At 34.2% G+C, this 15601-nt stretch overlaps 1 protein-coding gene and 1 pseudogene across 1 annotated transcript; both read left to right on the forward strand.

The window, feature by feature from the left end:
- The first annotated feature begins 5972 nt into the window (after positions 1–5972).
- LOC103328295 (protein trichome birefringence-like 43) lies at positions 5973–10259 on the forward strand. The gene is made up of 5 exons (XM_008230682.3): positions 5973–6471; positions 8259–8430; positions 8861–9042; positions 9173–9331; positions 9784–10259. Exons 1-5 carry the CDS (start codon positions 6206–6208, stop codon positions 10082–10084), a joined length of 1080 nt encoding a protein of 359 aa, XP_008228904.2. The 5' UTR covers positions 5973–6205; the 3' UTR covers positions 10085–10259.
- Positions 10260–10568: 309 nt separating this feature from the next.
- Positions 10569–13083, forward strand: LOC148917826 (protein trichome birefringence-like 43; annotated as a pseudogene).
- Positions 13084–15601: the final 2518 nt, after the last annotated feature.

The raw sequence follows: 15601 nt of genomic DNA on the forward strand, positions 1-15601 counted from the left end.
AAATGTCTAGGATTGAGTTTATTTATAAATTTGTATTAAATAAAACCCAAAAAGTCAATAACGTTAGTGTATTGTGTTTAATAATAATGTTATTATTATTTTTAAAACAATTTGAGATTAAAATATTGAGAAAGTAATGTATAAAAAAGACAAAAAACAAGATGGCCATATAGGCCCACAACAAAAGCCCAAAAATATTTAGCTCATGGGTAGGGCATAGGCTTAGCATATTTAATATAGGGCTGGCCCAGCTCGAGCCGTTCACTTCCTAGGGCCGAAAATGGGCATTATAAGTTAGAACTTGGGTTCACACCTCTTAGGGTCGGACTGGCCCAGCTCGATCCATTTTATAAGCCTAGAATCTATAGTATTAATTAATTCTAGTAAAAAGGACCAAAACAAACACTCTTACTATGCATGCATTGATTGCTCACACAATATTGGATTCAATTTAATCCAATTATTCTCCCAGTAGCTAGAAGATAAAAAGCCTAGATAAAAAACAAAAAATGCCTAGTAACATTCAATTCAACCACTTATTCTAAATTTCTAAAAGCCTAGACCACTATCCCAAGAGCAACACTATAGCACATATCAAGAGCACTAACCAACCACAAGCAACACTCCAACCAGAGCATTTCGAAACCGGATTTTGGCCAGCCATCATGCCACGAGCTTCCTTCTATAGTCAACCTCAAAATACATTATAATATAAAAGCCAATCAACAATAGGAGCACAATGTTAAAAAATTAGAGTACACAACTCTAATATATAATTGTTGAAAAGAAAAACAAAAGAAACAAATTAATTGTATTAAAAAAATCTCCCAAAGTAAAAAAAATATTCAAAATCAGACAATTACCATCCTAGGTTATGGCACATTCTATAGTGCACCAGGCGCATGGATGCGCCTTTTTTCTTTAATGGAGGATGTGCAACGCACATGCTATTTGATTTATAAACAAACTGGAACATAACCTGCTATAGTAGGTAAATGTTAAGGCTTCTTTCTCTAGTATTTAGGAATTCTCACTACAGCAACATGTGAAGGTTAAGAGAGATTCTCACGAAAGCAAGAGGTCAATATTAAGGGGGATTCTCACCACAGCTTCAGGTCAAGATTAAGGGATTCTCACCACACTTCAGGTTAAGATAAAGGGGATTCTCACGAAAGCAACAGGTAAATGTTTTTCTCTAGTATTTATGGATTCTCACAAAAGCTTTCTCTGGAATTTAGGAATTAGTTTACTAAGGTTTAAAGCACTGGGTATCACTAGGATTGAAGCTTTCTAAGGATAGTATTGAGCAATCTCACTTATCTCTTGCTAAGCCCTAACTAACCTCACCTTTTTTAAAGTTAATTATGTTTATGGATAAAACTTAACCTCACCTGAGTTTTGTACAAAATTTGAATTTAATTTGTTTGGGTTGGTAACTTTATTCTAAATTATAAAATTTGCATGAAAGTTAGTAGCATTGCAATTTGACATGAGAATTTCGTTGGATGTATATAAGATAATTTATTGGAGCACGAAAATACAATTGCATAGGGGTCATGCAATTACTAGTTTATGTTTGTCAATTGGCATATGAGTTTACTGTCCAATTGAGTTTGTTTGATATGACTGGTGAGAATGCAATTTCATATATGGTTCAATAAAAATCAGTTTGATAAATGGAATATGAGTTGACATGTTATTTTTTGAGTTTATTCGATATGACTAACTAAAATTCAATTATATAGGGTTCATGCAATTTGTTTTTACGATTTGGCAATTGTATATGAGTTGATGATAAGTTCATAATTTCATGCATTCGTATGTCTTCTTTACTTAGTGACTTTGCTTAGTTTCTCTTTATTTTGAGTCACTTACCTCTTTTTCTTTGTTTTGTAGGTTAAGATAGCAAGAGATCACATTCGATGCAATCCATGCTTGTTAAAGGCTGAGTGGCATAAGAGGAATACGAGCTTAAAGACAAACCCAATTTGGGCCACACTTCTTGTGAGTTTAGTTTCGTAGGTCATCTTGGAGGCCTCATTTCAGCAAATTAACCAGGTCGGATGAGGAGACATCCTTGATAGAAGTTGTTCCAATGGGTGTCTATTATAACATATCCAAATTTCAGCCCAATTGGATAAATCTGGAGCCCTCAGTATGTCAAATACTGAACCAAGTTCACAGAAATGTCATGTTGGCTGCCACAACATTTAATGTATCGTTCAAGATCTTCTTTGCCCTTCTCCCTTTGTATCGTTCTATTTTTCTTTTCTTGTTTTATTTTTATTTTTATTGTTTAATTTTTGTTTTATTCACTTTTACCTACAGCAACCCTTTTAATCGGCTACCAGCATTTAATGGTGTGGATTTAACCCACATCTCCACTTACTCATCCAATGGTTCATAATTTGGGCACATGGATGGACCAGGCCCATGGTAGAATTTTCGCAGGGTTATATGTCTAATGCTCTTGCCTATTATTCCCACTGTCCTTTTTGGAAGCAAGCGCCAACTTTGTTGGTTTTTTATTTGTTTTAAACACTACAATGTTATTGGTTGGAGTTAAAAATAACCAAAAAAGTAAATAACGTTGGTGTATTATGTTTAATAATAATTTTAGCATGATGTATATTTTTTTTAGCCCAAAATCATAATACACATGCACTTGTTGAAATATTGATTTAGAGGTTGACACAATTAGAACTTCAGGTTCTAGAATTTACCTATTTTAATGCACATGTGGCCGAAACTTATAGTTTGGATTAGACATAATAAGAACTTCGGTTCTAAGATATTTGAACTTCGGGTCATATGAGGAACTTCAGGTCCTTAAATATAAATGATTGAAATAAAAATAAATAACTGAATAAAACAATAAAAATAAAATAATAATTAAAATACTGGAATAAAATAAATTGTTGGAACTTCTTGTTCCAAGTTAGAGAAAAATCAAAGAACTCCAAGTCTTGATTTACTTTCTGAGAATTGCAGAACTCAGAGCCCTTATATAGATATTATATGGATTGAGAACCAAAAGACTTCGGATCTTTATTTAATTATATAACTTAGGGACTTCGGGTCCTTGCATAAAATAAAAATGAAACTAAAGAAAAGAACTAAGTAAAAATAAAATACAACAAAAATTAAAATATTGAAATAAAATAAATTGTTGAAACTTCTAGTTCCAATGAAAAATGAATCCAAAAGCTTCAAGTCTTCTTTTGGTTTTTAAGAATTGGAGAACTTCAAGTCCACAAACATTTATATTATAAGGATTGAAATCTAAGGATCTTCTGGTCCTTACATGACTGAATAAGAACCAAGTAAATTCTAGTTCTCCATTAATTGTATTAGAATTTAACATCTTCAAACCCTCCTATCAATGTATAAGAGATGGAGTCAAGATCTTCAGGTCTTGGTTTCTCCTTGCATTGTTCTTTGTATTGTTGTCTCTGCAGTCAAAAGAATTAGAAACTATAATTCATATCACATTGATAAGTAACAAAATACAAAATCTTGATTTTAACGAAAATGATGATTCTCTTACAAAAACAAAAACAAAATATAATTTCAATACTTAGGTAAGATAAGAATATGCATATCAACGTAGTAATAGAAATTCAAATAAGAAACTTATCTATTTGGAATTCAATATTCATCTCGATTAGGTGTCTTCTAGGTACCACTGATCACGTACATAATTGGCAAGCTCATATATATAATTTTTTTTAAATAGGAAAATAAGGAACCTTACAACCGAACCAACAAGGGCACGCAGGCCCCAATAAATCAAAATAAAAAGGAATAGAGCAACTTAAAGGGAGCTCCCAATCCCAGAGGTGGGAGGGGCTCAAGCTGTGACCTAAACTAGCTAAAGTATCAGCAGTGAAGTTTGCTTTGCAAAAGACATGCTAGAAGGAAAACTCATCACAAAAGGAACTAAGCAATCTAATATCCTGCACCAAGATTGTCGTTTATGCAATCGATGATAAGCTTGGAGTCACCTTCAATTAGAATTGGCAAAGCTCATTGGTGCTTGAAGAGTATTCGTGCTGATAACGTGTTATATAACTAAGAGAAAATTGTAGAGAGAATTGGAAAGTAGAAAAAGACAATAGAATTCGTGTCAATCAACTTGTATATGTCATGATCCTGGTAAGACCTCTTATTTATAAGCTTACAGTAATAAGAAGATATTAACAACTCATAAATTACAAGCCCATAACTATGATATTTAATGTATAGGTTACATAGAATTAGAAAGAGTGAATACTAAGAGGTATGATGGTCATCCACCAACTCATGGATTTACAACAAGTACATAATTCTAATATATAATTGTTGGAAACAACACAAAGTAAACAAATTACTTGTATTAAACTAAAAAAAAAAAAAACTTATCTAAAAAAAACACACACACAAAATATTACAAGAAATCAACTCTTAAAGAAAATTACTTGTATGAGAAGTGAAGACCACAAATTAGTTTCTAATCGGAAGAAAAGACACTAAGTGGGAAGATTGAGGTCCTTATTTTCTGCGATTGCTTTCCAAATCTGCTGAGGCAGAGAAAACAGCCCTTCTGTCACCAGCAAGCGCTCGTGGAGAAATAGAATGGGACAAGCGCCGCCTCAGTTTAGCAACAGAATATTTTATTATTTGATTTGATTGAACTTGCCAGACGTTAAGTCTTGTATTTGTATTTATGTTGACTTTCGTAGAATTGCTTGCTGATGTACGAAATTCCTTTTATTTTATTTTTATTTTTAAAAATAATTCAGACTACGATATTTTATTTTAAAAAAATAATTCAAACTTGAAATTCCTTTTCATATTCCAATAAATCATTAATAAATACACATTATACAGCCAATTCTACCTACTGCTACAACATCTGTATTTCCTTGCTAATACATCATCCGTGCCATGTTCCTTGGTTGTCATTGCTCAATCAGTTTATTCTTCAGCACAGTTTTGTCAATTAAAAGCATAAAGAAAATATTACTTGCACTCAATAATGCATGATATGGTACCATCAATCAATTGAAAGCAATATTTTATTTTAGACCCACATTATATTAAAAAAAGGGCAATGATTTCCCCCGAGTGGGGAAATCACCACTCTAAAAAAAATGCATTCAATGCTATATTGTAATTCAAAATTGTTAATAGGAACAAAATGACTATGAAAACTGTGCATGTTGGCCTTAATTTCCGATGGGAAAGGAAAATAAAACCCATTTCATTTTGACCCCTATTTTCCCACCAGACAATCATTTCCTATGCTTAGACTAGATTTACCAAATATGGAAAATCAAAAGATTTCCCATTCCCAAGCCCCATTTCACAGAAATGAATTGTGATCTAAAAAGTGATAGCGGTTTGAATTACAACATGTAGATGGTGCAAATTCGTTAATCACGGCATAACTGAAAATAGAAGAATAAAATCAAGCTATTTTATTAAAGCATTACTATTGTAAACACTATTTTTTTCCCTCTTTTTTTTCCATGTTGTAAGTCCGGAAGTTACCAAACTTGAAAGTGAAAATGATTTTCCATTCTCAAATCCCTTTTCTCACAAACTAAACGCCTTCTTAAATTTTTTTAAATTGAACTTAACAAGGTCACCTCACACTACATCATTTAGTAATTATAATATGTGAAAAGTCTGGTCACACTCGGTTACTGTTGTTTGTCGACATTATATTTGAGTACAATAAAATTAAATATGTTGTTGCTTATATTTTAATCGCTGTCAATCATTAGCATAAACAATTGGCCACCCACAGCTAGAAGTAACCTTAATATTTTGCCTAAACCTTTGGTGGCTGTGACCCCACCAGAACCAACCTAGAAAATGTCCCTTCCTCTCTCTCTCTTCATCCAAACCAAACTACTTTGAAACTCCCTCTCCCCCTTCTCTTCTCTCAGCCTATCTCGCATCTTCTCTCAGCCTCTCTCTCTCTCTCTCTCTCTCTCTCACACACACACATCAGGAATCTCTTTATGTCAATATCTATCCATATATGCAAGGAAAGACCAAATTCCAATCTCATAATTTCCTTTCTGATTATGAAAGATTTAACTGCAACCACAAGGAAATAAATAAATAATTCCATGCATTGCACATTACTTGCATTATATTATATGTGCCTATATACCCTGTGAGTTGCACCAACCTTCTAATCTCTCTCTCTGATCTCATGGATGCTTTTGCAGTTGGTGCTACAACAATAGCACTGCTTGTGCTTTCTGTTCTGTATCAAGAAGTTCATGGAGGGCTCGTAGGAAGTGATATCAATGGCTGTGATGTTTCTCATGGCAATTGGGTTTTTGATGATTCATATCCTCTTTATGCCGCGCCTAGCTGTCCCTTCATCGAAAACGAGTTTGATTGCATAAAGAACGGCCGCCCGGACAAAGACTATCTCAAATATAGATGGCAGCCCTCTGCCTGCAACTTACCAAAGTAAGTATACCATTCATGCATATGTACATACATTTCTAGATATTCGACATTTTACGTCGCGGAAGTGTCAATTTAGAACACACACATTCAAGAAATATTCTCCTGGACCAATGGTTTAGATTGATAGTTTGAAAATTTACATATTGTGCCGGCGCCAAACTGTTTGGCAATAAAAGATTTCACATGCCAAACTGTATCATCTTATTCCGTGACAATATGACATTTAGAATCTTATTGGTCGTGATTTTTGAGTTGCCATTTTTAAAATTTTCCTTTCCAATGTTATAGGCGTGACTAGCTCTGAATGAGAAATGTTAGAGTTTGACTATCTTTTGCCACGGGGTGTTATTAATTTACGTGTTATAATATGGTGGATAACATTGTTGATATTTTATGGACTTTGAAAATATTATTAATAATTATATACACATGTTATAACATTAGTGAATTAATAACCCTATATGTGACTAGATAAGAGTGACAGTGAAAAATCTCTTGCTACAAATTGCTCCGTTTTCTAATCACTGGATGTCCTTACTAGCTTTCTTGGATGCATTATTTGCTGTGAAAAATACTCTCTTTTTTTTGTTCTTTTAAATCTTCACGAGTCTTTTGCAATGTTATGAGTTCATTGAGTGTACCTTAGTGTTGGGATTTTTATTCTTCTTTATGTTGAAATATAAATTATTAAGTTCAGTTTTTAATAATGTAGGCAAATTTAAAATAAGAAATTCATGTTTCTAAAAATAAACAAATAAATCATTAAAATTATGATTGTAACGAACGTGTATATATAAATATATTATTAATTTATTAAATGATATAATTACGAAGTGGGCTAAAATGAGTAGTTAGTGTTGAATTAACTTATTAAGCGGTTAGCGCTCTAACGCTTCTATTTAAATTATTTTTTAAAATTTTGCGAAGGGCTCCCTCTAATGTGAAATCCTAGCTTTGCCACTATATATATATATATATATATATATATATATATAATCACCTTTTATTGAGAAATTCTTCAAATAAATTCATTTGAAGAATCCTCAACTGAAACTCAATATATATATATATATAGTTTCAGTCAAGTGTTTGATTAGCCAGGCTGGAATCACATGCTTGGTTTGGGAGTTGAACAACTTGTGGCTCTATCTCATTGACTTTTAGTCAACTTCTCCTAATTTTCTACATTTTTTTTGTCTTTATCATCTTCAATTATTATTGTCAAGGTTATTTTCTTTTTCAAGATATTTGGGTTACCTATTTTTCTGTCTTTGTTTGTGTGTGTGGTATTTGGGTTTGCCTATTTCATCATTATTACCAAACATATTTGAGATTGGTGGTTAGCATTTGACATTCTAAATGGAATGCACCTGGGTTCCTTTCATACTTTCATACAAGTTGTAATCAACACCAAGTAAATATGAGGACCATGGCCAAATTATATCTGTATATTTGGTATGTTGATGCATGCGCAAGTAAAACTCTTTGACACATGATAATCCATAATAATTCAAAGTTATAGCGGTTTTTAAGTAAATGCAATATTACAAAATGTTTCCATAGAACACTAGTAGATTATTTTTCTTAGTTTGAGCATGAAAATAAGACGTAATTGTCAAATTAGTCATTTGAAATTATGTTTAAATGTGCGATTCTAATTTACAATTTTGTGACGTAACATGATTAGATTTATGACAAGAGAGCATTACCCAAATCATGCAACTTACACATCTTTGTAAATCCAGCGTCAACTTTATTGATCTGTGTATAAAACTTTGATGATCCAGATTCGATGGTAGTCGAATTTTGACGGAATTTAGAGGGAAAAGAATCATGTTCATTGGGGACTCGTTGAGCTTGAACCAATGGCAGTCACTTACTTGCATGCTTCATACAGCTGTTTCAAAGGCCAAGTACACATTGGTCAGGACTGGAGGGCTCTCCACTTTCACGTTTCCGGTGAGCTTATATACAGCTGTTCTAAAATCTTTTATTCTTGTAATTTGACAACTGGTGATTTTCTTCTCATATATGACGTTGCTTGGTCAGTTCCCAAATGATATTTATGTTTGTTGCACTTTGGTCCGTATGACAATGATTGCTGTCCATGTGAAACTAGGAAGATTGATTTTTAATTGATACCAAATTTGAAAAATAATAAAGTAAAAAAGTTCTTTTAACTTTTAATTAGCAAAAGACTAAATCTAAATAAAGAAATTGCGTTTTATGATTTGTACAGATTTGTTTTGTTAAATTTATATGACGATTGTCAATTAAATGATAGTTTAAATTAATCTAATCTATAGAAATGGGAAATTCGTATTTCGGTACAAGTTTAAGCAGTGGATTCATTGACCTAACCAACTGATCTAACCCACATATACTGCAGGAATACAATCTTAAAGTATTGTTCTCCCGCAATGCCTTTATTGTGGATATCGTAGCCTCACCTGCTGGCCGAGTCCTCAAGCTTGACTCAATCTCAACTCAGGATGAGGAACTGTGGTTGGGAATCGACGTATTGATCTTCAACACGTGGCATTGGTGGCTTCACACCGGAAGAAAGCAACCGTAGGGCCCCTATTTGACTTTCTTCAATTTGGTTTATTCATTCCTTGAGCTTTTGGTTGCCTCTCTATCTCTATATGTTGTCCAAGTAATTGAGCTTTTGTTTTTGTTTTGTTTTTTTAATATGTTGCAGGTGGGATTTGATTCAAGTGGGGAAACAAACTTACACCGACATGGATCGCTTGGTTGCATATGAGAAGGCATTGAACACTTGGGCTAGTTGGGTAAATTCCAATGTGGATCCCAACAAAACCATGGTCTTCTTCCAAGGTGTTTCTCCAGATCACAGCAAGTAAGTATCTTACAATCTGTTAATCGTAGTCAATATTCAAAGATTTCTACACCTTTGCTTCATTAATACTTTCGTGCTATAAAATATTCTCAATGCATAATCACTAGGTTTGGTGGTTCGGCCTACTAAACTATTTCAAGTACTAAATTGAACTAATGTCTTGACCGATGTTCGGTGAACTTATTAAATTGGACAATAATCCAACATATTATATCTTATAAGTTTCGTCTAGAGCAGTTAATCTCAAAAAGACTAACTTGGACTCAACTCCAATCCATTCGGTTCTAAAGCATACATTAGTTCGAAGGAAGCTTCACCCATTATTACTTCTTCCATGAGATCTCTTAATACATGTGATCTTATTTCTATATATTACCACCCTTTTGTAAAACTAGAAATATTCAACCTAGTTTGTGATAGTTTCTAATCAAACTCAATGTTGTTTGCATCAGTGCAACAGAGTGGAGTGATCCAAAGGCAATAAACTGCAATGCCCAATCAAAACCACTTCCAGGTCCAGATTATCCAGGAAAAGCACATCCAGCAGAGGAAGTAGTAGAGAAAGTGTTACGTAGCATGTCAAAGCCAGTCCATTTGCTGGATGTTACAACTCTTTCACAACTTAGAAAAGATGGGCACCCGTCTGTCTACGGCCTTGGCGGGCACCGGGGCATGGACTGCAGTCATTGGTGTTTAGCTGGAGTTCCTGATACTTGGAATGTTCTTCTTTACGCAGCTCTTACTCAAAATTAGGCATTCTTTATATCCCAAACAAATGATTCGTTTAAATAAAGTTTTCATTATGTGAAATTTTTATCAGGTGGTAGCTCAAATTAGGTTCAGTGGGCTGGGATGGGAGAGTGAACCAGGTTTGAGAGTCTGAGACTTGTATTTATGAAATTTATTAGTGATTGATTACATAGTTTTACTGAATACTCAAGGTTTAAAATTCAAACTGACGGTGTTTCAGCTTAATGTGAAAAAAAAAAGTTCAGGGGACGAAATATGGTGGTCTTCCTCGCCTAGCTTGCACCTCAGCAAGAAATAGGGAACTAAAATAGAGGCGGCTCTGCTGCCATTAGTGACGGTTCGCAATGCCTTAATAACCACTGCCCTTGGGCTAAACAAGTATTTTGCTAAGCAAAGAGCAACTTGAGACGATTTAGGGACGCCTCACCTCAGGGAGAGCCGAAAGGTGCCCACATGCCTTTTAAAACTTCTACTCATATTATAACACATGTATATACGTCCAAGGACACACCATAGGTATAATTAATTTGGGCTATTGATCACCTGAATCTACCCCTTTATGCGTAATTCCTTTTATGTAAGATAAATTTAGCCCCCCCCCCTCTCCCCTCCCCCCAAATTTTTTTTTTTTTTTTGATATCCTGGGTCTGACCTTATCTATGTGACTCACCATGTGCCATAATTTGAAAAATTAGTAACATGATGACATATAAAAATTTCTCCACATATCTGTAGTTCACATATGCAAATTGGGTGCCTTAAGGAACGAAAATTGTAGCTAATTTAGTTAACAACAACAAATCCTTTCAAGAATTTTAGGAATTTACTTATTTTTCCTTTTGTCTTTCTTTACAGTTTATAATCAAAGGCCCGAGTTTAGTGTGGAATTTTAGGAATAGATGCAGGGATCCATCTAACGGCACAATCATCCGTGATACTAATGGCACAGAGAAAAAAAAAAAAAAAAAAAAAGAGAGCTTTTGTTTTTTCCTAAAAGTATATTTGTAGCAGAAGAGCTTCTTAATATGGAGAGTCCAGAAAAAAAAAATCTCAATTAGTACTTACCTTTTCCATCTACCCAACCATTTCCATCTTTGATTACTGAAACATTTAACAAAAAGAAAACGAAGCACCCCAAAAAACATTTAACAAGCAGGAAATTGAAAGGGATTTTTTCAACTGGATCCTACTATTTTGATATGATTGAATTGAGACTTGATGTAGTTTCAGCGGTGGAGATTTCTTGAAAGGATTTAGAGGGAAGTGCATCATGTTTGTTGGGGATTCACTGAGTTTGAACCAATGGCAGTCACTCACTTGTATGCTTCATACATCAAACCTACATGCCTGATATAAACTGTTCAAGACTGGAGGGCTATCTCCATTGACATTCCCAGTGAGACTCATTAACTATCTCTTAATTTCCACCTTTGTTTTTATGAAATTCTTCACTAGGTCTTCATTTACCAATTAAATAATAATTCACTAAGCAAGTGACATCACTATATGATCAAAGAATGTGATTTATGTATCTGACGTCATAAGTTCGATTCCCCCCTCCCCAGTATCGCTTGTGTAAAATTTTTATTTTTGTAATTTATGTAAGATTATTCGGTGATTATTAATGATCAATCCTAAAATAATTACTCAATTGCTTCTATAAGCAGACCATTTTATCATGGAACTTGAGCAATTTAATTACCATATTGTTCCACAACTGGCAGGCATACAAAATCAAGGTCATGATCTCTCGGAATGCATTTCTGGTTGATACAATAGCCACAACTGCTGGCCGAGTTCTTAAACTTGACTCTATTGAAAGTGGGAAAATGTGGAAGGAAATTGATGTCTTGATCTTCAACTCATGGCATTGGTGGCTTCACAGTGGAAGGAAGCAACCGTAAGATCGATAATATTCCAATGCCTATTCTTTCAAAATTGCCGAAATATTTGCAATTTATTGTGTATTGGTCATATAGGAGCAAATGATACGATGAATGTATGTATATATATGTATTGCATTTGGGATGTTATTCAAGAAGGGGACCGCATGTTCAAAGATAGGGATCGCTTAGTTGCGTATGAAAAAGGGCTCAAGACATGGGCAAGATGGATCGACAACAATTTGGACACAACAAATACAAGAGTTTTCTTTCAGGGTGCTTCCCCAGATCATAATAAGTAAGACTTTGGTTCTACTCATGTATATACATATTATGTTAACAAACTAGCAATCTGAACTATTAATCAGACGAACTCTTACTTAAGTGTATAATACATACGAAAAAATGATTACATAGCTTATTTAGATATATGGTAAGAGGTATGTTTGGTCTAAAATTACTGATCTCAAGTTCGAAATCCCTAGGCACCAATGTATGTGAGTAAATCTCCTCCCTCTTTCTAGCTTTGACCCAATAAAAAGAAAGATATATGGTAAGAGATCGTGTACGGTTTATATGCATAAGGAAACATTTGTGTAGGATAATTTTAGTGGGCTTAATTAGGGTCAAATGTTTGCCCATGAATTGATGCATATTCAATTACCTATATGGGGTAATATTTTTTTAATTTTTTATTTACATGTATGTAACACCACGTGACATGTTAATGTGGTATTATTAATGCACTTAGATTGTAGCACGTGACTGTGGCACATGCACCAAATTTGAGTCTCTAATGTTTTTTCAATGGAAGTGACTGGGGAGAGCCAACTTCGAAGCAATGTGAGGGACCAATGGTTGGGCATCAGTATCCAGCAGATTCACATCCAGCAGAGCTATAGTAGTTGAAAGAGTGCTGCCTTCTATGAAAAGCCTTGTTCATTTGCTAAATTGCTAAATGTCACAACTATTTCACAACTAAGAATAGACGGGCATCCATCTGTGTATGGTCATGGCAGTCACAAGGACATGGACTACAGCCACCGGTGTCTGGCCGAAGTTCCTGATACTTGGAATATGCTTCTATATGCAGCTCTCACACAAAGAAAAACCAACTAATTAATTATGTGGGGTCGGAAAATCAAATCAAATTTAAGCCCTCGGGTTTAGTCCAAGTGATAAGGATGGAAAAAAGAGTTAAGAAGAGGATATGTCAATGACTCGATTGCTTTAATGTAACCGATATACAATAATGAAAAATCAAATAATGTTTACGAAATGAAGTATGTGATGCAATTCATCATAATCTTAATTTGTTAGACCATGTTAAGTTTTTGTTTTTTTGTTTTTATACAAGCAATATTGGGGGAAGGAGTTTTCTCACATACACTGTCAAGGTGCCATTAGAGTTCAAAATTAGAACCACTGATTTGCAAGTCAATGTCATTTTCGTCTGGACTAGACCATGTTGGCGACCTCATGTTAAGTCTAACTAATATTACACTTATTTTTTCTTTTTTCTTTCCAAACTATAGAACTTTTATTGAGTTTGAATGTCAAAAACCCATAACTATAAAGTTTATTGAACTTTTTGTTTGATTTTTTGGGAGAGATTCATATTATACCAAATACAAGAGCGAAATGGATTTTAGAAACACACCCAAAGCCTATTTACAATATAACAACGAGGCTTCGAACTTTCTATAAATTACAAAACTGCCATTGATTTCTGAAAACAATCCCAGCCCCCAAAACATTCAAAAGGACATCGAAGTTATTTAATAATCAAAATTAAATTCAATAGAGACAGCTGCCTTTTTTTGAGTTTTTTTTTAATTGGTTTGTTTATAGAAATTAAATTGTGTATAGTTCACTAGTGCTAAGATATGGATAAATATCTCTTTTATATATATCATAAAATTAGTTTTTAAAATATTATATCTATGTATTATGGATGCGTAATTAAGATTTTTTGCTCATTTCACCGCCATCACTAAATTTTGAGAAGAAGAAAACTCCAAAAATAAAGGAAAAATTATTCTTTTTTGAATATAATGAGATGTGATGATAAGCACGACAGAGAATGAGATGAAGATCTATCCCGACATATCCACCTAACCTACATACGTGCCAGCTAGCGAAGTACGTAATAGTCATATTTTCCTTATTCCTTTGTGTGTAAGACATGTGTGCCCTAAAGGATGCAAAAGATCAGTAAATATCAAACAAAAATAATAAAACAATAAACTAACATGCCCTCAGCTGTAACAGTGGCTTGAGATACACGGAATCTTTTATTAGATTTCAGAAAAAAAATAATTTATTAAAATATTTGATTGGATTATTCTTAGTTAATTAGAGCGCAAGTAAAGCAAAGGCCCCGAAAGAAACAATACTTTCCTACTGTTAGAGGGGTTTCTCTAAGTAGTGGATAGATCTTTGGTATCTATTAGCTAGCAAGTCTGTCTGAAAACGAGGGTTTTGTATTTCTCTTTAGGGTTTCTATCAGGTTGGTGACTTAGGGTTTCTTTTTTATCATCATCAAGAAAGACATAGAAAGAGTTAATGGCGAAGACTGGGTCTGGAAGAAGGTGTGAGAGTATCTGCAATGGTAGGTTTAATAATCTCTCATCATCTGGTGATGGGGAGGAAAAACTTCATCAAGTACAACTTAGAGCTTACAAGAATTGGCTTCCTCCTCGTCCTCGACCACTCTCTCCTGTGAATCCTGGTGGACAACCATCTGTGCTAAAGCGTGGACTATCATCCGAGCCAATTCAAATCAAGAAGAGGAGGGTGGCATCGAATATTGATGATGAAGTTCATGTTCGTGATCATGGTAAATTTGCTACTAATAGTACTTGTCTTAATGTCGTTTCATCAGTATCCCAACGTTCTAGCCACTTGACTACGTTGTCTAAATCGGTACTGCTAGTCGATGATCATTCTCCTTCTCTTGATCATCAAGTGCAAGTGCATGATGGTAGTGATCTTGATCTGTCACCGGCAAGGGCTGTTCGGGTTGCAATGTTAAAGTCGAGGTTTGCATCTACCATCGTCAAGGCACAGCAGGATATTGCTCATTCTACTATTACACATAATAATGTTGAAGCTGAAGCCAAGATTGCCAAGTTCAGAGCTACTGAGATTGCCAAAGCTAATGACTTGATCAAGAAGCAACGCCAAAGAGATAGAGAAGCTGCTCGGCTTGCCCTCTCTGAGATGGAAAAGAATGTCGTGATTGAAGACAATTTCAGAACCATGAAAGAATTTCAGATGTTGATTTATGGTGCCACTTTTAACTGACCAGTGCGTTAATTTTTTGGCTGCTGTACATGTAATTGTAAAGTTTCCCAGTTGATTTATGGTGCCCAATACTATAACTCCTTGGTAATAATTACTTCAATCAATACAATACAACAATTCTCTCAAAGAGTCTCTCTGTTTTGCATTCACTCTAACATTTCCCAACCATTAACACAAACACCAACGCTTCCACTATTCCATTTCATCATCATCATCATCATCATCATCATAATTATTAATACTAATTTTCTCTACCTCTCTTTAAACTCCATTACCTACAATTACTATAAGGTTTGAAAAGGAAAAGGAAAAAGGAAGAGGAAGAGGAAGG

This window comes from Prunus mume, linkage group LG4 (assembly GCF_029339155.1).
Source record: "Prunus mume cultivar Tortuosa linkage group LG4, ASM2933915v1, whole genome shotgun sequence".
Classification (NCBI taxonomy): domain Eukaryota; kingdom Viridiplantae; phylum Streptophyta; class Magnoliopsida; order Rosales; family Rosaceae; genus Prunus; species Prunus mume.

Excerpts from the sequence above, each read along its gene's own strand:
- LOC103328295 (XM_008230682.3), top strand. The coding sequence starts at position 6,206 with ATGGATGCTTTTGCAGTTGGTGCTACAACAATAGCACTGCTTGTGCTT. Across the intron at positions 6,472-8,258 it reads TCTGCCTGCAACTTACCAAA|ATTCGATGGTAGTCGAATTT; the intron begins GTAAGTATACCA and ends TTGATGATCCAG. Across the intron at positions 9,332-9,783 it reads GTTTCTCCAGATCACAGCAA|TGCAACAGAGTGGAGTGATC; the intron begins GTAAGTATCTTA and ends TGTTTGCATCAG.